At 39.7% G+C, this 22,881-nt stretch overlaps 1 protein-coding gene across 2 annotated transcripts in view; it reads left to right on the forward strand.

Annotated features, from left to right (window-relative positions):
• USP32 (ubiquitin specific peptidase 32) overlaps positions 1 to 22,881 on the forward strand; it is a 206,013-nt gene that overhangs the window by 152,556 nt on the left and 30,576 nt on the right. Inside the window, exons 16-23 of one of the 2 annotated variants that reach the window (XM_075853003.1) lie at positions 2,788 to 2,947; positions 7,845 to 7,999; positions 11,329 to 11,410; positions 13,281 to 13,355; positions 13,831 to 13,969; positions 16,805 to 16,910; positions 19,675 to 19,848; positions 22,258 to 22,432. In XM_075853003.1, coding sequence (XP_075709118.1) covers positions 2,788 to 2,947; positions 7,845 to 7,999; positions 11,329 to 11,410; positions 13,281 to 13,355; positions 13,831 to 13,969; positions 16,805 to 16,910; positions 19,675 to 19,848; positions 22,258 to 22,432 — 1,066 coding nt within the window. The remainder of the gene's footprint in view (positions 1 to 2,787; positions 2,948 to 7,844; positions 8,000 to 11,328; positions 11,411 to 13,280; positions 13,356 to 13,830; positions 13,970 to 16,804; positions 16,911 to 19,674; positions 19,849 to 22,257; positions 22,433 to 22,881) is intronic. The other variant, XM_075853004.1, reaches the window with a different exon arrangement.

Raw genomic sequence — 22,881 nt, forward strand, 5'->3', positions numbered from 1 at the left:
GAAGCGGGTGTCACTTCTTGAGACGTTTTTGGAGCCGTTTTCCATTTAGTCAATAGAAAAACAGCTGAAAAAAACGCATCAAAAAACAGTTGATGCTTTAAAAACGGCTGAAAAGCAGAGGCTGTTTTCCCTTGAAACCAGCTCCGTATTTTACAGCTGTTTTTACTTTAGCGTGTGAACATATCCTAAATGCTCACTACACCCTTTGATCAATGCTTTTAGGGGTGTAGTTTCTAAAATGGGGTCACTTTTTTTTTTTTTTCTTTTGGTACATCAAGGGTTTTGCAAATGCGACATGGCGTCCGTAAACCATTACTGCAAAATTTACGCTCAGTCAATTACCACTCCTTTTATTCTGAACCCTCCCATATGTGTAAACAGCAGTTTATAACCACATATGGGGTGTTACTGTACTCTGGAGACATTGCTTTACACATGTTGGCGTGCTTTTTCTTCTTTATTCCTTGTGAAAATGAAAAATTTTCTAAAACTACCTCTTATTGGGGAAAAAATAAAATGTTTCATATTCACTGCTTAATTCTAATTGATTCAGCAAAAAAACTTTGAGGTCAAAATACTCACTACAACCCTAGATGATTCCTCAAGGGCGTAGTTTCCAAAATTGAGTGACTTTTGGGGTGTTTCCACTGTATTAGTACTACAGGGGCTCAGCAAAAGCGACATGTCGCGCAGAAACCATTCCAAAAGCCAAATGGTGCTCCTTCCCTTCTGAGCCCTACCGTGTGTCCAAACAACCATTTATGACCACATATGGGGTATTGCTGTACTTGGGAGAAATTGTTTTACAAATGTTTGGGTGCTTTTTCTTCTTTGAGTTCTTGTGCAAATGAAAAAAAATGTAGATTTTCATTTTCACGGCCCACTTCCAATAATTTCTGCAAAAATCCTGTGGGGTCAAAATGCTCAATATACCCCTATATAAATTCCTTGAGAAGTGTAGTTTCCCCAATGGGGTCACTTGTGAGGGTTTCCACTGTTTTGGCCGTTTAGGGGCTTTGCAATTGTGACATGGCCTCCACAAACCATTTCAGCAAAATTTGAGCTCCAAAGCCAAATGGCGCTCCTTCGCTTCTGAGCCCTGGTGTGTGTGTCCAAACCGCAGTTTGACCACATATGGGGTATTGCTTTACTCGGAAGAAACTGTTTTACAAATGTAGGGGTGCTTTTTCTCATTTAGTCCTTGTGAAAAAATAAATTTAAAAAATCTACGTTTTATTGGATAAAATAAAATGTTTCCTTTTCACAGCCCAATTCTAATAAAATCTATGAAACGCCTGTGGGGTCAAAATGCTCACTACACACCTAGATAAATTCCTCGAGGGGTGTAGTTTCTCAAATGGGGTCACTTTTGGTGGGTTTTGGTTCCACGAGACCTCTTCAAACCTGACATGTGCCTAAAATATAATCTAATAAGAAGGCCCCAAAATCCACTAGGTGCACCTTTGCTTCTGAGACCTGTGTTTCAGTCCAATAGCACACTAGGGCCACATGTGGGATATTTATAAAAACTGCAGAATCTGGGTAATACATTTTTGGTTGTATTTCTCTGGTAAAACCTTCTGTGTTACAGAAAAAATGGATTAAATTTCTAAAAAAAAATTAAACCTTCAAATATTACTTCCGATTTGCTTTAATTATTGTGAAATACCTAAAGGGTTAAGAAGCTTTCTAAATGCTGTTTTGAATACTTTGAGGGTGCAGTTTATAAAATGGTGTGATTTATGGGGGTTTGTAACCGCTTCAGAACTAAACTGGCCCCTGAAACAATAGCCTTATGAAATTTTCTTGAAAATGTGAGAAATTGTTGCTAAAGTTCTAAGCCTTGTAACAGCCTAGAAAAAGAAAAGTATGTTAAAAAAAAATTATGCCAACATAAAGTAGACATATGGGAAATGTTAATTAGTAACTATTTTGGTGGTATTACTATCTGTTTTACAAGCAGATGCATTTAAATTTATAATTCGCTGCATTTTGGTGTTTTTCCACAACTAAATACTGAATTTAACGACCAAATTTTACCACTAACATAAAGTCCAATGTGTCACGATATAATCAATCTCAGAATGGCTTGGATAGGTAAAAGCATTCCAAAGTTATTAGCACATAAAGTAAAACATGTCAGATTTGAAAAATTAGGCTCGGTCAGTCTGGCCGCAGCGGGAAGGGGTTAACATTGTTTTCTTTGTTTAAATAGATATGAGTGAACTTTTGGATATTAATAAAGCTTTATGTAAGCTTTAATCTTCATAATGGATTTACTGTTTCATCCTGTCCTTTGTAGTTTTCATGAGGAATAGGATCAAAATCCTAACCTTTCCTGAAATTAAACATTGATTTTCTTTAATTTTATTTTATTTTTATTTAATTTCTTGGTCTTCATTTAAAATCACAGTAGGATATCTTTTCCGAAAATAACTTGGCAAAAATAGTTCGAACATATACAGTATGCAGACGTTAGCTGTATCATATAAAAACGTGTACAGACAAAAAGCATCATTATTGCCCATTGTGACTGTGGGCAATACTGACATTTGTATGCATTCATTTTTAGGGTTAATTTAGTACATTTTATGGTACCCATTGCCTTATACATACATTATCCATTTTAGTAAGCACAAGATATATTACAGATATTGGGCTTTTTGGGGGGGGGGGGGAATTTTATTTGATCTTTATCTTTGTTTGTTTTTTTTCCTTCATTCAGATTTGCTAACCTGTACCGAGAATTTATGTTAACGTTTATTTGACGGTTTTTTGTTTTTCTAGGTCATCAGAAACAGCAAAACAATCCTTCCAGAACTGGAACTTTTTCCACGCTATCTGCTTTTCCTGAGACAGCAGCCTGTGACTCGCCAACAGCAGTCTAACATCTGGGTGAATATGGGTATGATGAGCCTGAGAATGTTTCCTCAGCATTTACCCAGAGGTAACGTAAGAATGCAGCAAGAATGGGATGGCACAGCTTTCATGCAAGTGTTATGCCTGCTAGTTCTGCAACCTGCATTTCCAAACAATGGGGCTTTAACCTAAGGTCATGCACAAGAAAACTGATAAACAAAAGATACACCATAATAATTCAAGTGTGCATCGTAAGTCCATTTCTATTGTTTTGTTTTTTTATATTCTTACAGCACCTTCCACTACAAAGACATGCAGGGAAACTGCTTCCTATTCTAAAATATAAAGCTGGCCATAGGTAGATCCGAATCCGTCATAAACCTGCTCGGCCAAATGTGCGCCTTATTACAATAGGAGGAATGCCAGACACTGCAGTTGTTGCTCATAACGGGGAAACAATAGGATAGAACTAGTTGAAATCCGCCCTGTCAGCTTCTTGTTTCCCTTAACAGCAGACCTTGGTTGTCTGCTGTGCTCTCCAAAAAATACATTAAAAATAACCACTTTGACCATGTTAACTAATTGGGAATTTTTTGGGGTGGTAGTTAAATGTCTACTACTTTTATCCCAAAAACACTCCTCCGCATGTTTGTACAGTGAAATCAAATGCATGTCGGAGAGAAACCAATATGCTCAATACATATTGCTCTCCCCTGGATAAATGGAGCTCCATGGGGAACTCCTATTTCTTTTTGCACTGAATCCATAATACCATGTATACAAAGCAAAATATATAGAGGAAGGAACGTCCTGGTTCCATTCAAAGAAGAGCTATGTCCAAAACATAAGAGATTCACAATTCTAACACCAAATATTCATTTGATTTAAGCAGTCAACATCTCTTTTGCTTATCGCATATACTAGAAAATAATCAAAAGAATGGTACGTTACATATGTTGTTAACAAAACATTTGGATAAATATCGATATGATAATCCTATGAGGGCTTTGGGAACTCAGTTCATGGGGTCCAGGGGTAGACACAGACAGCAGAGGACCCCAGTGCAAAAAAAGGTAAATGGGCCCCATGCTCTCTAATAGCTCATCATAGAGTATTCCCTTGTTTTTCTAACAATCTATCAGTAATTGTAAATTATAAACATAGGTAGCTGACAGCTTCCTATTAAGGTGACAGGTTGCCCCCTATATTATGTCTGCCCATGGTTGCTAACAAACAAGGATCAGTAGTAGATTCCACTCGTCACTACCTTTTGAGTTTTGCGTAGCAATACAGATTGTGTATTGGTTCATTTATTAGATGTATTTGCAACTTTATAATTATGCACAGTGTATAATTTTATATAGGTATAAGATTTTTAGTATGGGCTCTGTAAATACGGTGTTCACATTAACATTCACCTAGACGTGATGCTTTTTTAGTGATGTAACCAGTCCATGGAACGTTATATCCATGTTACGTCTGCAAACAGCCAGCTGTACATTTTGTATTCATGTAGGTATTCTTGTGCAGACCATAGGCGTTGCTTCTTCAAAACACTGAAAAATTTAAATTTGTAATTCTTTGGTTTTAGAGTATAAGATATGTTCCTAGGCCGAGTAGTTAAATACATTCCAGCCTTACTCAAAATTTTACCTTATAATTTATATCCAAAACAATGAATTGCTTTATTAATGGTAATAAAAGGTTGGTGTCTTTTTTTTCTTTTTGCTGTGCACTAATTAATGTCAAATGAATCGTTAATCTTGTGGGTTTTTTTATTTTAAGAATAAGCTTTCTTGCTGTAATCTTACAACTAATCCTCTTACCTGTAATTGCTGAAAATTTGCTGTTTCTTTTTAAGGGATATTGTGATACAGTGTGTGATACAGTTAAGGTAACATTGTTGCTTTGCTACTCAGAATGCGGTTTTGTGTAAAATAATTTTGTGGTATTGCATGCTACCTCTTTTGACAATTTAAAGCTAAGGCAATTTTTTTAAACTAATAATACCAATTATATCGGGTCGGACTGAGAGTGCTGTTAGCACTGCTGCTTTAGACCTAGTTCGTATCTGCGTTGGGGACTCCATTAGGGTCCTCCGTCGCGAATTTGGACAAAAACACAGAAAATAAAAGCATGCCGCGCTATTGTTTATAGTAAAACCACGGACACTCCGACTGAACCTATTAAAGTCAATGGGTTCCGTCGGACATCGATGATGATCATTGTACAACGGAACCGGTGCTTTTGGTATTTCCGATGTTCTGCTCCTCTGACTGAGCAGAACAATAGAAAGCCGAACGCTGGTGTTAACCCTTTCTTATTCAGGGATCAATGCTGGGCCCTATTATATTCTTTTGATTGTTAGCTCTGACCAATTGAGTGACACCTCAGTCTGCCAATTAACTAACAAAACTTGTCACGGTCAAGAATGTGCTACTTTTAAAAGGAAAATCATCTTTTTGGTGGGGGGGGGGTATTTTGTTTCACGTGGATAAGGCTCCCATATCAATCCGCTCCCATATCGATTTTTGCCTTCCGTCGGAGATGTAAGGTGTACCCCACTATATAGGCATAATGTGGCGTATGCCACTTCTAGGGTCCCATTGAAAAATAATGCTTTTTTTTTTTTACTGAATGCCTCTGTATAGGAAAGCACAGCAGACTACGTTTTCCTATACAGTGGGGAAAAAAAAGGCATGCTGACCCGGCGAATGCTAGAACGACACTCTTTTGCAATCCGTCGGGTAACTAGGACTCTATGGAAAATTTGGTATATGCACAGGTAGCTTTCCTGGTGTATATGTCGAACATAGGGCTAAAACGATACATCATATCAAACGTAATCCCATCAACTGTCATTATTTCGTGTATTGTGTTTTGTCCAGCTAATCTTGCTTTAAAATAATTAATGTCATTATTATTTATTTATTTACATTTAAGCTTAATTAAATTTAATAAACTTGAAATATTAATTTGTATTTGGAACTTTGACATTGAATACTTGATGTAAACGCACTTTGATAATCTAGGTATTTTATTTTTGTTCTGGTATATTCTTATCACAGTTTCTATATTTTAGAGTAACTTTAAGGATGTTCAGCACCATTTGAACACCGTTTTATAATTTACATATAGAAATATAGGTTTCACGTACCAACATTCTACCAGCACATTTGACAAAGTCCTCTTGTTACACAACTATCTATCTTACAGTCACACTTTTCCCCCTGTCTTTAATTTCCTTTTATATCAATAAGAGGCGACAGTTGTTGGCAGCAGAAAATAAAATCTGCTACGAGTCCCTAATCAGCTTAGTTTTAGGTTGTGAGAGCTGGGGATATCCATAACCCTTTCTTGTCCAGCCAGCGGAAGAAAACTTTCTAGACTTTCTAAACCGCAAACAAAGTAGGTTGTTAAAGAGCGTCTGTCACCAAAATGCTCCTTTTCTATGTCCTTGGAGCAATCATTATAGAATAATTTCATAAATATATTCTGCTCTACGTAACTGATTTTCTTCCAGTAACTTTAACTATGGCTATCCTGAATGTTATCCATGTATCTTAAAAAAATGCAAAATGAATAAAGATTGGCTGCTTATGAAAATTCTTTAGGGATTCCACTCGTGTTCAGCCCTCTTAAAATACCGGCTTTAGCAGTTGATTGACCGATCAGATTTAGCGTACTATGTCAATCTACTTAATCGACAACAATTCTCACTGCAGCGCTTACTTATAAAGGCACAAGCTGTCTCTTCAGACTCATTCAGTTCAAAGAGAAAGGAAGTTACTGAAAAAATGACCGTATTATTAACTGCTCACAAGCAGTGATGGCAGAAGTCGGTCAGCTTGGCACTGGCTAAACTGGGGTGTGGAGTCTAAGGCTGGATTCACACGAGCACATTACGTCCATAATGGACGGAACGTATTTCGGCCGCAAGTCCCAGACCGAACACACTGCAGGGAGCCGGGCTCCTAGCATCATAGTTATGTACGACGCTAGGAGTCCCTGCCTCGTTGCCGGACAACTGTCCCGTACTGTAATCATGTTTTCAGTACCTGACAGTAGTTCCACGGAGAGGCAGGGACTCCTAGCATCGTACATAACTATGATGCTAGGAGCCCGGCTCCCTGCAGTGTGTTCGGTCCGGGACTTGCAGCCGAAATACGTTCCGTCCATTACGGACGTAACATGCTCGTGTGAATCCAGCCTAAGAGATACCCTAGTTTTCACCTTTAGCCTCCGTATGGAGATCTGGACTTTGCGGCAGGAGATCCCTAGTTTTTGGTCCAAGAATAGTCACTGACTGGCGGATAAAAGCAGGGGATGAAGTAGCATAGTCGTAGCTGATCCAGGGGTCGTTACCAGAAGACATTCAGGAAAAAATGGCAAAACATATGATGAGCTGGCCAAGAAACTAGCACAGACGCAGTGTGTTACAATGGAGGATGCGAAGTGATATGTCCTGTCACTACATCCTTGGCCATATTATGGTTGGGAGTCGCAGGTGGCAGGAATATACAGCTGTAATAAGGGGTGGTGCTTACAAATTCAGGAAAACGGCACTGAGCTACATATAAAGAATTATTACAGAATAAATGCGTCTTAGTGGTTATTTTAGATAGTTTTCCAGCTTGGCAATGTCGAATGTATAAATACACTTATCATAATTGTGTATTTTTCTACACCTCTTCAGGTCCGTTCTAGAATTATTTTTTTACTTAATCCCCACATTCTATCTACTACTTAGGGCAGGGCAGTGCAGTGGTGTGTTTTTTTGCGTGTTTTTTTTTTGCGTGGTTTTTTTTAAGCTACAAGGACTTTTTTACTGTTATACCTGAGACGCAAACTAATTTTATTTATTTAAAATACAATGGGATGTGTATCAAAACTTTGGTGTTCGTATTCAGATAAAATGTTGATAATTCATACTTTAATCCACAGGATCTGTAGGGATTTATACATTTTTATTTTCCAAAACATAGGAAATGTGCCATCTCCAAATGCACCATTGAAAAGAGTTTTAGCGTATACCGGGTGCTTCAGCCGAATGCAGACGATAAAAGAAATTCATGAGTATCTTTCTCAGCGGTTGCGCATAAAAGAAGAAGATATGCGTTTGTGGTTATATAATAGCGAGGTAATGTGTGAAATGTTTTACAAGCTACTAATCAAAATACTGTATTAGTCTAAAAGTCTTAAGAAATTTACCGTATTATAAAGTCCATATTATTCTTCTGTTTTTAAATGCACGGTAAATTATTTTTACTTATTTCAGAATTTATTGATGATATGTGTAAATTTAGTCTTGTGGATATTCTAGGCCTTGACTGTCTTCCATAGTTGGAGTTTCTCAACTTCTAATCTTGAAGGGCAAGCAAGTTTGGTACTTTATGCAGTTTTTAAAATCCCAGCAGGCCTTGCCACACTTCACAATATCATCACAACATTTTTATTCTTCTTTTATTGTAATGGCCTTTCTTAAACTGGTATTTTTACCGTAAAATATGATGACAATTCAATGGGGAAGTAAACCCCCATCCTCACTTCTAGGACCCTTGCCTATCAGACATTTGACATGTCCTGCGGATATACCGTAAGTGAGGTAAGACTCCTAGAAATTTTAGGGCTCATTCAATCGCATTATAGAATTTTCAAGCAGAAGTGGTGAGAGTCAATTTTGCAATGTATTAACATCAGAATACTAGAGGAAGGCTCCAAGTAGTAAGATCCTCTGCGATAGCGTTTTATAAAACCATAGTGCTCTGTTATGTGAGCATATTCTGTAGACAGATCTCAAGAGACGGACTCGACTGAGATAGAAAAGTGCCTTATGGAATGCTTTGTTTATATGGTAAAAGACTTAGGCTGGAATTCTTAATGTACTAATGGAATGTTTCAAGGAGATCATACGAGTTGCAGATGTAGTAAACTATTGTTGGATTTCTAGAGGTCAGTGCTCTGAAGGCTATGCTCAGGCTTATTATTACGACAGCCTAGCTACCAATTCAGGAGGTTCTTTTAGAGGACTCTTTAGTGATCATTTAAACCGTCATGTAGAAGTGTAAATTGTTCTTACCCTGAGTGGTTGTAACAGCCCTTTAAAAAATAGGTTTTCCTGTAGCTAATACCTAGAAGTTCCACTTTTGGTTCATACCCCATTATCATCAACATGAAATCGTATAGAAAACCTAGATTGTTGCTGTGTATCTTCATTATTTAGGGAGAGTTCACACAGAGTTTTTGGCGGGTTTTTGGACCTGGAAACCGCGCCGCAAAACGCGCCAAAAAATGGCCGAAAATGCCTCCCATTGATTTCAATGGGAGGTGGAGGCGTTTTTTTCACGCGAGCAGATAAACTGTCTCGCGGGAAAAAGAAGGGACATGTCCTACCTTCGGGCATTTATGCCTCTGACCTCCCATTGACATCAATGGGAGGCAGAGAAAGCATATTTAGCGGTGTTTTATTCCCGCGGCGCTCAATGGCCGCGGGCAAAAAACGCCACGAAAATCGGAATTTTGAGGCAGATTTTCCGCCTGCAAAAAACTCTGTGTAAACCCAGCCTTAGGCTATGTTCACACGGAGTATTTTGGGGGAGGAATATCTGCCTCAAAGCTCCAAACGGAATTTTGAGGCAGATATTCCTCCCCCAAAATACTCCGTGTGAATAGCAATGATCGCGCCGTTTTTCGCCCGCGGCCATTGAGCGCCGCGGGCAGAAAACACGCTTTCTCCTGCCTCCCATTGAAGTCAATGGGAGGTCGGAGGCGGAAGCGCCCGAAGATAGGGCATGTCGCTTCTTTTTCCCGCGAGGCAGTTTTACTGCTCGCGGGAAAAAGACGCCGACGCCTCCCATTGAAATCAATGGGAGGCGTTCTCGGGCCGTTTCTGCCGAGTTTTGCGACGCGGTTTCCGCGTCAAAAAACTCGGCAAAAGACCCCGTGTGAACATAGCCTTATTATTGCGGTTTCAATTTTTTATTTTTTTTTAAACTCTTTGCAATAAATACAAATATTTTTCAATGTGACTGAAAACAGTCAGCAAGCAGGCAAGTTGTGCACAAATACATAATTATAATGTGTCTGTTTAATATACTATGATATTTAATCATCTACTGCTATGAATGGGCAACGGTCTTTTGAGTATTTAATACTCTCTGCGGCCCATCCTCATTAACCCATAAATACCCAGTGCAAGTATTACATATATATACATTAATCAGACTACTTAGATCATTTTGTGTGAAAGGACATCGGGTAATTATGTAATGGACCAGGCTGTCCTAAATGTTCATATGAGCCATAATTCATAGAAAATTAAAGCCGTATTCGTGTATATCAACATCCGTTTAACCTCTTCTTGGCAGTTTACTGGTAGTAACATGTTATTCTCAAAGTATGACTGACTGAAAGACAAGTGAAAACGGCAAAGAAAGATGTGCTACAAAAGGTGTTCCCTATGTAGCCAATGTTTGTTGAAGATGAAATTTCATTTTAGTACCAGGTGGTAGAAAAGGACCAACAATGACATTTATTTTACATGACGCATGCTAAAGGCTATATACACTGTAATAACTTTTTTTTTTCTCTCTCCTCTAGTGCATCTTAAATAGAAAAAAATAAACTATTTTGAAGTTCTGATTAAAAAATAAATAAAGTTCTACCGCTTTGTGCATACAGTTCCTATGCAGGACCGATGTCTCTCTATGGCCAAGAGCTGCAAATAAACCCTGTGCGTAGTTTGATCCTGTAGTTATTTGTCACTCCGCTCATTCTGTCCCCTCTTCTACCGCCTGTAAGAAGGTTGTATATAGGGAATCGAGAAACACGTAACTGCAGGCTATTGAGGGTTTGTATGTATTCTGTAACCATAGGGGCCCAGGTTCGCATAGGAACTGTATACACAAAGCACTAAGATTTTAAAGAGGTTCTGCCTGCTCCCTTTACATCTCTTTTTTATTAAATGCTTGCATTTCCCATAAAATAACTATTCTGAAGCATCGTTTAGTAGAACTCTCCATTGTGCCGCTCCTGGGTTGTGCCTCCTGGAAATGTATGAATAAATTGACAACTGTTTACCATTCAGTGGGGCTTGTCCCTAAACACTGATGCTGTCCAGTTAGCTCTAATAGTGTCAGATTGTGTTAGGGGCACACCTTATTGACAAAGGGAATGGTAACGCCCGCTCTGTGTTTTATTAATACATTTCCAGGAGGAATAACAGAAAAATAGCACAATGCAGAATGCTATGGAAAGATACTCCAGCATCGTTATTTCAAAGGGAATACAAGTATTTATTAAAAGAGACCTGTTAGGAGAATGGACAGGTCCTTTTCAAAACAATGATTTGCAAAGAAAATTTGATTGTGTAAATTGAAGGAGAAAACCCTTCCCAATTTCTAAAGTCCTATAAATATTTAGCAATCTATCCAGCCTGAAGAGTAAATGTTCTCTTCTTCTTTTCTCTAGAATTATCTAACTTTGCTAGATGATGAGGACCATAAACTGGAATATCTGAAAATCCAAGATGAGCAACACTTGGTAATAGAAGGTATTAAAACATTGTGAAATATTGATTGGTCGCAGAAACAAAAGAAAATCTAAAACACAAATCCCATTTATAATGTGTTTATGACATAAATCACTGGAACATTTCTGATAGGTCTGTAAATAATATTTGTATAATATAGACATTACATTCTCATGTGAGAACCTACCATACAGAGATAAGGGGTGTTCCATACAAACTACTTATCTGTTCCTACAGAAGTCTGTTGTGGATCACTTTTGCAGGACGTTCCTTCTCCTGTGCCAATCTCTTAATGATTGACATGCAGTGCTCACTATATTAAAAAAAAAGGGAAAAGAAAAAAAAAAAGTTTATCAGCTCAAACTTCTGAGACCTGTATAAATGCTTTCAACTTGCGGCTCATGCTTTGTTATGGTCTCGGAACACTTTGGTGACTGCTAATAGTCGTATAACATGTGTAGGTGTAAATTATCCCATATATAATACTCAAAGAAAAAACAAAAACACCGCTCTCTCCTTGATATTGTACTATACCGTTTGGCTTGGAATTCTTCTATATATTGTCTGTAAGTCCAAAATATATTAGTTTTCTTGTCCACTTTGAGCTTTTCCTGGGGATATGAAGTTGCAATAGCAGCCATTTTGAATGTTATTATATGCTGTCTATTGTCACCCATTTTCTCTTCTACATACAAGTATAAACACATACTTCCTTACTCTTACCTCCCTTCTCCCCTTATCCTGTCACATTCCTTGACTCCTGGGATTGAGACACAAGGGGAGTTCACTCCTATACTGTGACAGGAACAGCCACATGACAGCCCACACACAACCTTGACACTAGCAATGCACACTCTTCTACTTAAAAAGGACCCGTCATTTCTCCTGACGTGTCTGTTTTAGTAAATCCTTCTATTCACCATAAAATAACAATTCTGGAACATATTTTCTTAGAACTCTGTAGAATACCGTACATCGGTTATTCCTCCTAGAAATCTCTGAATATATTGACAACTGGGTGTTACCGGTTGGGCGTGTGTCCATACAGAGTCTTACTGTCAGCACTGATTGGACAGTGTCGGCACTGATTGGACAGTGTCGGCACTGATTGGACAGTGTCGGCACTGATTGGACAGTGTCGGCACTGATTGGACAGTGTCGGCACTGATTGGACAGTGTCGGCACTGATTGGACAGTGTCGGCACTGATTGGACAGTGTCGGCACTGATTGGACAGTGTCGGCACTGATTGGACAGTGTCGGCACTGATTGGACAGTGTCGGCACTGATTGGACAGTGTCGGCACTGATTGGACAGTGTCGGCACTGATTGGACAGTGTCGGCACTGATTGGACAGTGTCGGCACTGATTGGACAGTGTCGGCACTGATTGGACAGTGTCGGCACTGATTGGACAGTGTCGGCACTGATTGGACAGTGTCGGCACTGATTGGACAGTGTCGGCACTGATTGGACAGTGTCGGCACTGATTGGACAGTGTCGGTCCATGTAGGGACACACCCCCAACTGGTAACAATTTATTCATAAATTTCTATGCGGAATAATAGAGGAAGGGAAGAATGTAGAGATTGAAGTAAAGATGCACCAGAATTGTTATTTTGTGGACAATCCAGTTTACTTAGACATGTCAGGAGGAGTGACAGGACATCTTTTAGGTTTCACAAGTTGGGAAGAAGCAGTCGGGCTGAAAATACAAAGAATTATATTGTACAGCATGCCATTTTTTAATAAAAAATATAATCTTTAAATGGTGCACCCTTAGGCACAAGAAAAGAAACCACTGTAAATATGCTTTAAATATTGGTAATGTGTTTTCACTTGATGCATGTCTTTTTTAAATTTTTATATTTCACCTGTTATTTTCACTTCTAGTTCGGAACAAAGATATGAGTTGGCCAGAAGAAATGTCATTCATTGCAAACAGCAGTAAAATTGATAGGCATAAAGGTAAGTGAGTAGGTTACACAAAATTGTATTTTATTCCATCACACAGTGGTGTTTGAGATAAACCAATCAATGTTAAATGGATTGTACAGGATTTGTAAAACATTGCTGCTTTCTTTTAAAAACAGCGCCACACCTGTCATGGGTTGTATCTAGCATTGCAGCTGAGCTCCATTGAAGTGAATAGGGCTGAGCTGCAATTCCACACACAAACTGTTAACAGATGTGGTGCTGTTTTTGGAAAGAAAAAAATAAATCAGCCATGTTTTTCTAATCCTGTAGAACCCCTTTTATGGCTATGCAGAAAAGTCATTTGATCCGAAGTCTCTAAAGTCTATTCATAAAACATATTTATTATTTCTCAACACACACTTTTTATGTAGTATTTTCACTTGATTACTAGATGTGTCCATATTTATCGAACTATGTTATTGTGCGTTGTTTTTTTTTTTTGTTTTTTTTTTTATATATATTCAAGTTCCCACTGAAAAGGGAGCAACAGGACTCAGCAATTTGGGCAACACTTGCTTTATGAACTCGAGTATCCAGTGTGTGAGCAACACTCAGCCTCTCACAAAGTATTTCATCTCAGGGAGACATCTGTATGAGCTTAACAGGTAATTGAATATGTTTGCAGTTCCAGATTTTAAGGAGCACTGCCTGTTTTTGTAAACAGTCACTGGTTAGACTTACTCAAGATTGTGCCAGTACAAGAGCCACAGCAATGGCAGTAAATGTATTGTATTTTCCTAGTCAGGCATTTATTACTAATGCAGAGGCATGACTTGAAGCTCCTGGGACCTGATACCAGATCATGTACCAGGGCCCATCCTCTAACCTTTACATGCTATTGTTTACAATGACTTTACACTGTGATCTATATATTTTATTAAGGGGAAATATTCATTTCTACAGTTAATACCTGCACACTTCCGCTTTTCCCCTTTATAATTCTGCTGTTCCTATATGTAGTGGAGGAGGTTTTGGCTTCCTCCGGTACTAGGGCCTATGTGCCAGTGGCGGATTAAGTCGACTATAGGCCCCTGGGCTGTTACCCAAACTTGGGCCCCCCTTCTCCCCCGCCGCGCCTTAATTATTAACACTCCCGTTTTGTGCAAGCATTAACAAATGGGTGTTACGATTCCCCTTGTCAAAGGGCTGTGTCCCTACATGCTGACGGTCTCCAACCATCGCTGACAGTATCACACTGTGCAGGAACACATCCTCCTGACAAGGGGAATGGTAACACGCATTTGTCTATCAGTCCTGGACTGCACAAAGACTTTTTGTGAAACACAAGGTTTTCCTATAATAAACATGTCAGGAGCGGTGACAGATTCTCTATAAATCTAGTGACTCACAGGTGACGACTTCTCAGATTCTGGTAACTTTTTTCCTCTTTTCTTCTCCATCCGGTCCAGACTTCATGACGACTTCTCCCGACCATCACCCATTTCTGCAGAATTTGCGACTTAGATGTCTTCTGTTCCTCACTTTTCCAACATTTCTACACCTATAAACTAAGATAAAATTATCATGGTGCCACACACTGTGCTTCTAGATATAATAGCACCATACACTGCGCCCCTGAAAATAATTGTGTCAAACACTGTAAAGTAAAGCACCACAAACACACACTGCCCCTGTAGATAGCGTCACACACACACTGCCCCTGTAGATAGCGTCACACACACACTGCCCCTGTAGATAGCGTCACACACACACTGCCCCTGTAGATAGCGTCACACACACACTGCCCCTGTAGATAGCGTCACACACACTGCCCCTGTAGATAGCGTCACACACACACTGCCCCTGTAGATAGCGTCACACACACAGCCCCTGTAGATAGCGTCACACACACACAGCCCCTGTAGATAGCGTCACACACACACAGCCCCTGTAGATAGCGTCACACACACACAGCCTCTGTAGATAGCGTCACACACACATCCCCCGGTAGATAGCGCCACACACTGCAGTGATGAAGGAAGGGATGAAAGGAGTGATGAAGGGAGGGGGTAATCGAGGGATGAATTGATGGATGTAGGGATGGGAGTTTGGAAAAGCACTCGCCAGCCTGGGGCTCTGTGTAAAGACCTGACTGGTGGGCGGGCCTTCTCCCCTGCATATATCCTGCTTCTTCACTGTGGGCGGGGGTCACATGGGCATGAAGTCATCAAAGGTCCTTTAGCCTACTATTTATGTAGAGAGGCATGTCCTAAACACTAGCAGATGTGCTTAAAGAGGCTCTGTCACCGCATTATAAGTGCCCTATCTCCTACATAATGTGATCGGCGCTGTAATGTAGATTACAGCAGTGTTTTTTATTTAGAAAAACGATAATTTTTAATGGAGTTATGAACTATTTTTAGCTTTATGCTAATGAGTTTCTTAATGACCAACTGGCGTGTTTTACTTTTTGGCCAAGAGGGCATTTTAAAGAGAAGTGTATGACGCTGACCAATCTACGTCATACACTTCTCTCTCCATTCATTTATACAGTACATAGCGATATAACTATATGGCTATGTGCAGCCACATAAACACACTATCACATTACTGCAGTGCCCTGACAATGAATATACATTACCTCCAGCCAGAACGGGATGTGTATTCAAAATCCTGACCACTTCTCTGTGATTTACAGCCTAGCAGGCGTAGTCTCGCGAGATTACGCTGTAAACGGTCATTTACTGTGAGATCTCGCTGTGCTGTGCTGTAAATCACAGAGAAGTGGTCAGGATTCTGAATACACATCCCGTCCTGGCTGGAGGTAATGTATAAGCATTGTCAGAACACTGCAGAAATGTTAGTGTTTGTGTATGTGGCTGCACATAGTGATATAGCTATATCGCTAGTGCTGTGTAAATCAATGGAGAGAAGTGTATGACGCTGATTGGTCAGCGTCATACATTTCTCTCCACAACGCCCACTTGGCCATATAGTAAAACACGCCCAGTTGTCCATTGAGAAACTCATTAGCATAAAGCTAATATAGGTCATAACTCTGTGAAAAATGTATAGTTTTTCTAAATAAAAAACACTGCTGTAATCTACATTACAGCGCCGATCACATCATGTACAATATAGACCACTTATAATGTGGGGACAGAGCCTCTTTAACCTCTGCTAAATTTCACTATCCTGGCTAAGCCCGCCCTGAGTTGCTCTCCCTGCACCTTCTTCCCATCTCCGCAGCGACAGCGCTGCATAGTTTTTAAGAATATGTGCAGTTCGGGCCGCCCACATGATGATCCGCCATTGCTATGTGCGACTGCATCCTCTGCAACCCCAATAGCTAAGCTTTTGGTTGCATGCATGTAAAGGAAAATGTAAAATATGCACATAACCTAGACTGGAATATTCATGTTTTTTCGCTAAGTTGCCAAAGTTATCATAGAAATAAAGGTATCTATATACTTTTTATAATTAATGGACTTTCACTTTAGAGCAAACCCCATAGGAATGAAGGGACATATGGCAAAGTGCTATGGCGATTTGGTTCAAGAGCTGTGGAGTGGTACGCAAAAGAATGTGGCTCCTCTTAAGCTAAGGGTAAGCTATGTGCGTTACATGGTCATCTATTTCCTACAGTATTGAGAAAAAGTAGCATTTAAACAGACTAGATAAACTATGTTAAAGAGGCTCTGTCACCAGATTTTGCAACCCCTATCTGCTATTGCAGCAGATAGGCGCTGCAATGTAGATTACAGTAACGTTTTTATTTTTAAAAAACGAGCATTTTTGGCCAAGTTATGACCATTTTCGTATTTATGCAAATGAGGCTTGCAAAAGTACAACTGGGCGTGTTGAAAAGTAAAAGTACAACTGGGCGTGTATTATGTGCGTACATCGGGGCGTTTTTACTACTTTTACTAGCTGGGCTTTCTGATGAGAAGTATCATCCACTTCTCTTCAGAACGCCCAGCTTCTGGCAGTGCAGATCTGTGACGTCACTCACAGGTCCTGCATCGTATCGGCACCAGAGGCTACAGATGATTCTGCAGCAGCATCGGCGTTTGCAGGTAAGTCCATGTAGCTACTTACCTGCAAATGCTGATGCTGCTGCAGAATCATCTGTAGCCTCTGGTGCCGACACGATGCAGGACCTGTGAGTGACGTCACAGTGCTGCACTGCCAGAAGCTGGGCGTTCTGAAGAGAAGTGGATGATACTTCTCATCAGAAAGCCCAGCTAGTAAAAGTAGTAAACACGCCCCGATGTACGCACATAATACACGCCCAGTTGTACTTTTACTTTTCAACACGCCCAGTTGTACTTTTGCAAGCCTCATTTGCATAAATACGAAAATGGTCATAACTTGGCCAAAAATGCTCGTTTTTTAAAAATAAAAACGTTACTGTAATCTACATTGCAGCGCCTATCTGCTGCAATAGCAGATAGGGGTTGCAAAATCTGGTGACAGAGCCTCTTTAAAAAGGCTTTATTAATTATTAAACCCTGCTAAATAAACTAAGTTATACAACCCTGGTGCGAAGTTGGCTGCACCCCCAACTATGAAATGTGAGTAAAGCTGGCCATACACAATGAGATGGCTGTTGGCTGACAGCTATCTCTTCCGATTCCCCATAAGCATGCATTCTGGACTCTGCTGACTGTGCATGTTTATTTCAATGAGAAGAGGCGAGTAAGTCGCTGCCAGACCTGCCTTTCCCCCGAGACCTGGTGCTAAGAGGCACCCTACAAATTTTTAGCGGATCCTGCTAAAAATGGGAATTTTTGACCTAATGGCTAGCTTTTTGAATTTAAAATGTTTTATTGACTTATTTAGTTCTATAGTGTTTTTACGGCGGCCACTAATGGGCTTTATTCCGATGCAATAGCCTTTTTATGGCGCTGCATTGTAATAAATAAACAGAGAAGGGAGCCGTTAATTCTCCATGCTCTCAGCTGCCAGAGGTAGCTGGGGGCATCCCTGTTCAAACGGGTGATTTGGATATTCGTATCGATCTCACCCATTTAACGCCTCAGATGCGGCGCTCAATAGCGAGCGCCGCATCTGAGTGGTTTTGGAGAGAGGGAGGGAGCAACCTCTCATCCCACCGACACCCGGCGATAAGATCGCCGAGTGTCTGTCTTCTATGGCAGCCGGGGGGCCTAATAAAGGCCTCCAGGTCTTCCTGTAGTGTATGCCTGCTAGCAGATGCCTGTCCGTTTTACACGGACAGGCAGTAATACACTGCAATACAGAAGTATTGCAGTGTATTATAAATGCGATTGGATAATCGCATATTGAAGTTCCCTAGTGGGACAAGTAAAAAAGTTTAATAAAAAGTAAAAAAAAAAAAGAAAAAACAACTTTTTCCCCTTGCAAAATGCTTTACTATTAAATAACAAAATAAAGTAAAAAAGTTACACATATTTGGTATCGCCACGTCAGGAACGACCCCAGCTATAAACTTCTTACATCATTTAACCCGCACGGTGAACGTCGTAAAAAATAAAATAATAAACCATTCAAAAATTGCTGTTTTCTTTGAATCCAGCTTTAAATTTTTTTTTTATAAAAAGTGATCAAAAAGTCGCTTCTACTCCAAAATGGTACCGATAAAAACTACAATTCGTCCCGCAAAAAAAAAGCCCTCATACAACTGCATCGGCGAAAAAATAAAAACGTTTTGGCTCTTCAAATATGGAGACGCAAAAACAAATAATTTTGAAAAAAAGTGTTTTCACTGTGTAAAAGTAGTAAAACATACAAAATCTCTTTAATTTGGTATCGTTGCAATCGCAACAACCCGCTGAATAAAGTTATTGTGTTATTTATACCACACGGTAAACGGCGTAGATTTAGGATGCAAAATAGTGTGGCGAAATTGCAGGTTTCTTTTCTATCCCCCCCAAAAAAAGTCAATAAAAGCTAATCAATAAATTCTATGTACCCCAAAATGGTGCTATTAAAAATTACAACTTGTCCCGCAAAAAAACAAGACCTTAAACAGCTATGTCGACTCAAAAATAAAAAAGTTATAGCTCTTTGAATGAGACGATGGAAAAACGTATAAAATGGCTTCGTCATTAAGGTCCAAAATAGGTCATTAAGGGGTTAAGTCTGTGTGGTATGTTTTTGTTACATCTTTTAAGTTGACCATATAATACGCAAATAATGGATTTTAACCCAAAATTTCCTATAGTCGTTCTACTGTATACACATTTGACAAGTTTCTTCGTTTTGATAGATTGTTCCTTTTTTAAGAACCTAATTTTTAATTTTAGAGATTTAGAACCAAAACATCATCATCTTAACTGATTATGAGTATAAAATTTCTATTGTGTGTTTGTTCATTTTCTGTTTACAGTGGACAATAGCAAAATATGCCCCTCGGTTCAATGGCTTTCAGCAGCAGGACTCCCAAGAGCTTCTTGCGTTTCTTCTAGATGGCCTCCATGAAGACCTCAATAGAGTCCATGACAAGCCATATGTTGAGCTCAAGGACAGTGATGGGCGACCAGACTGGGAAGTTGCTGCTGAGGTTAGTATATATGCATACTGTTTACACAAATCTTATTCCCATATCGTGGGGAATCTTTCATTGGTAGAAAGAAAATGAAATCCGCTCAATAGTGACTGTTCTCCTTTGCCTAAAGTACAGCTTTGTTTAATTGTATTAATGGTTTTGAATTTAAAGTGAAGCTCTTATACTAGGAAACTGTATTGTCAGCAATTCCCTAATATACATCTGTTATCTGAATCTCTCTTTTAAGGTTGTTTTACACTGACCAATGTACGAACGAGCGTCCATACGAGCACTCGTTCCCAATCATTGCCCTGTGTAAACAAAGCAAAGGTCTGCCGATGAACTAACAAACGCTCGTTCGTCGGCCGATCACGTATTTTATGAGGCTATGAAAATGGTCGCTAGTTGGCAGAACGTCTCTGGAAATGTGCAGCCGACAATATGCAAATGTATGTGGATGAATGATTGTATTAACGATCGTTAGTCCAGGTGCATTACGAATATTGCAGTGCCGTTCCACGTGCTGTATCGTTGATTGGCGCTAGTTTTACCGCCTAGGAATCAGCCCATATAATAGTACCTTTTATAGGTGGGAGTGATCTAGGTTTCAGAGGACAGGCACAATGGAGAAATCAAATTCCTAGCGGCAGCAATGCCATTGCTGTCCACAAAATACAGGCTGTGTTAGGCCATGTTCACACAGCACGGATATGTCATAGGCAGCTGAAATTTGGAGTTCTGTTGCAAATTAGCCATCAGATCTGCACGCGGATTAGACCTATTGTAGTTCAATGGCGCTAATCCGCAGCTTTTCAGTGCGGAATCCGCAACAATAATGTACATTCTGTGAACTTGAAAATCTTCAGCGCATTCATTATTATGTGCAAATATTTTCCTGATCATGTGAATGGGGCATAAAATACTCCATCCACATGAAATGCCGGCAGAATGTTCGCAAATTCTGTCAGGATTTAGGTGCTCAAATTCTGACAGAATCGTGAATGTGTGAATATGGCCTAACAGCATCACCCATAATATGGCTTTATGCGTGAGCCATATGTTTAAGGTTTATTAACATCTCAGAACTTTATGGCATATCGATAGCATATGCCATAAATGTCTGATAAATGCAGATTCCAGCTCTAGGACCAGCACCTATCTCTAGATTGAGGGTGCCCTGATAGCGACCATCAGGGGAATCAGTGCGGAGGTAGTCGCTGTGCTTTTCTGTTTTCAGACTCCTGGCCATCTTGCCACTGATTCTTTGCCTGGATACAGCGTCCATTTCAACAGGTGGGGACATGGTCGGGGAACCCCCAATTTTAAGAAAGAGATGGGTCCTAGAGCTGGAACCTGCATTTATCAGACATTTACACGACATCCTGTGGTATGCCATAAATGTATATTATAGGAATAAACCTTTAAGTGCCAAAAACAGGATATGATGCTGTCCGGACAATGCAGAGAATCCGTTCTCTGTTTTGTCCTGATGTATTTAGTACCAAGGAATACGTCGATCCTGCACAGAGCTGTATTCTAGCCAACGGAACCCAACTGTTCCAATGTGCTAACCACCATCACAACATCTCCTCTCGTTGCATTCACAGAATACAGCCATAAATGGTGCACATGTGTGTGATGTGGATTGCACCAGGAGAGCAACTTTGAGAAATTTAGAGTCTCCCCACTGCTGCTGTCCTCCATTACCTAAATCACACTCATGCTCCGAAAATGAGCATTTCTGGTAATAGATCTATACTGGGGAGTTGCTCATAATGCAGTTTCCAAATATTTTAGTTAACATTCAATTTTTATTTTGCAAGAGTGTTGCATATTAGCGAATACATATAACGGACTTTATGATTATGAATTAATAGCCAACACAAAGCTATAAAGCAAGGGGGTGTATGCGGTTTTGTACCGGTCCCAACCAACGAGACACAGATATGATTGTCTGTGTCCTAATAGTACAGAAAGAAGCAGCTGTCAAAAAGCCGGACATTTCTGTCTTTCTTTTGAAAAGTTTAAGTGGCAATTCAAATCTAGTTTAATAGGTTCTCTTTATCCTAATATATGGCTTCCCATATGTGCCGTCTGTTTCTCTTGTGTTTAAAAATGTGTATAGTCATCAGGCTGTCAAATGTTTGTATAGCTGGAAGCAGATCTCTAAATACTTCAAGAGCTTTGTGCATCATGTTCAATTAATAGAAGCAGCAGTTAATGGTTTTTTCAATTTGCATCACCATATGCAGTGCCTTTCTACAGTGCGCTATGCAGGAATATCGCCAAATGAATGATTGCTACTATACTTTTCATTCTCAATTAGCTTCATTGTCGTTTGCTTCCTCTAAAGCTGGGAATTAGAAACCCACATGTTCATTCTTTGCCTGCTGTTGTGACTAACCATCGATTTCTGCTTTTCAGGCCTGGGACAATCACTTAAGGAGAAACCGGTCTATAGTTGTGGACTTGTTTCATGGACAGTTGAGATCACAAGTGAAATGTAAAACATGTGGGCATGTCAGTGTCCGATTCGATCCATTCAATTTTCTTTCCCTGCCTCTCCCCATGGACAGTTACATGCATTTGGAAATCACAGGTGATAACATTAATATGTTTGCCTTGAATAAATGAATAGTTTGATGTAAAAGTCATTAACCACATTTTTACAAATGGCTGCATTACACTACCACATGTGCTGATGATTCTATAGTGTGATACGACACTGCTCTGTAGATGTTTGTCAGCACTTAAAGAGGCTCTGTCACCAGATTATAAGTGGCCTATATTGTACATGATGTGATCGGCGCTGTAATGTAGATTACAGCAGTGGTTTTTATTTAGAAAAACGATCATTTTTGACGGAGTTATGACCTATATTAGCTTTATGATAATGAGTTTCTCAATGGACAACTGGGCGTGTTTTACTATATGGCGAAGTGGGCGTTTTACAGAGGAGTGTATGACGCTGACCAATCAGTGACCAATCAGCGCCATACAATTCTCTCCATTCATTTACACTGCAGATAGCGATATAGCTATGCGATT

The sequence above is a fragment of the Rhinoderma darwinii genome, chromosome 2 (assembly GCF_050947455.1).
Source record: "Rhinoderma darwinii isolate aRhiDar2 chromosome 2, aRhiDar2.hap1, whole genome shotgun sequence".
Classification (NCBI taxonomy): domain Eukaryota; kingdom Metazoa; phylum Chordata; class Amphibia; order Anura; family Rhinodermatidae; genus Rhinoderma; species Rhinoderma darwinii.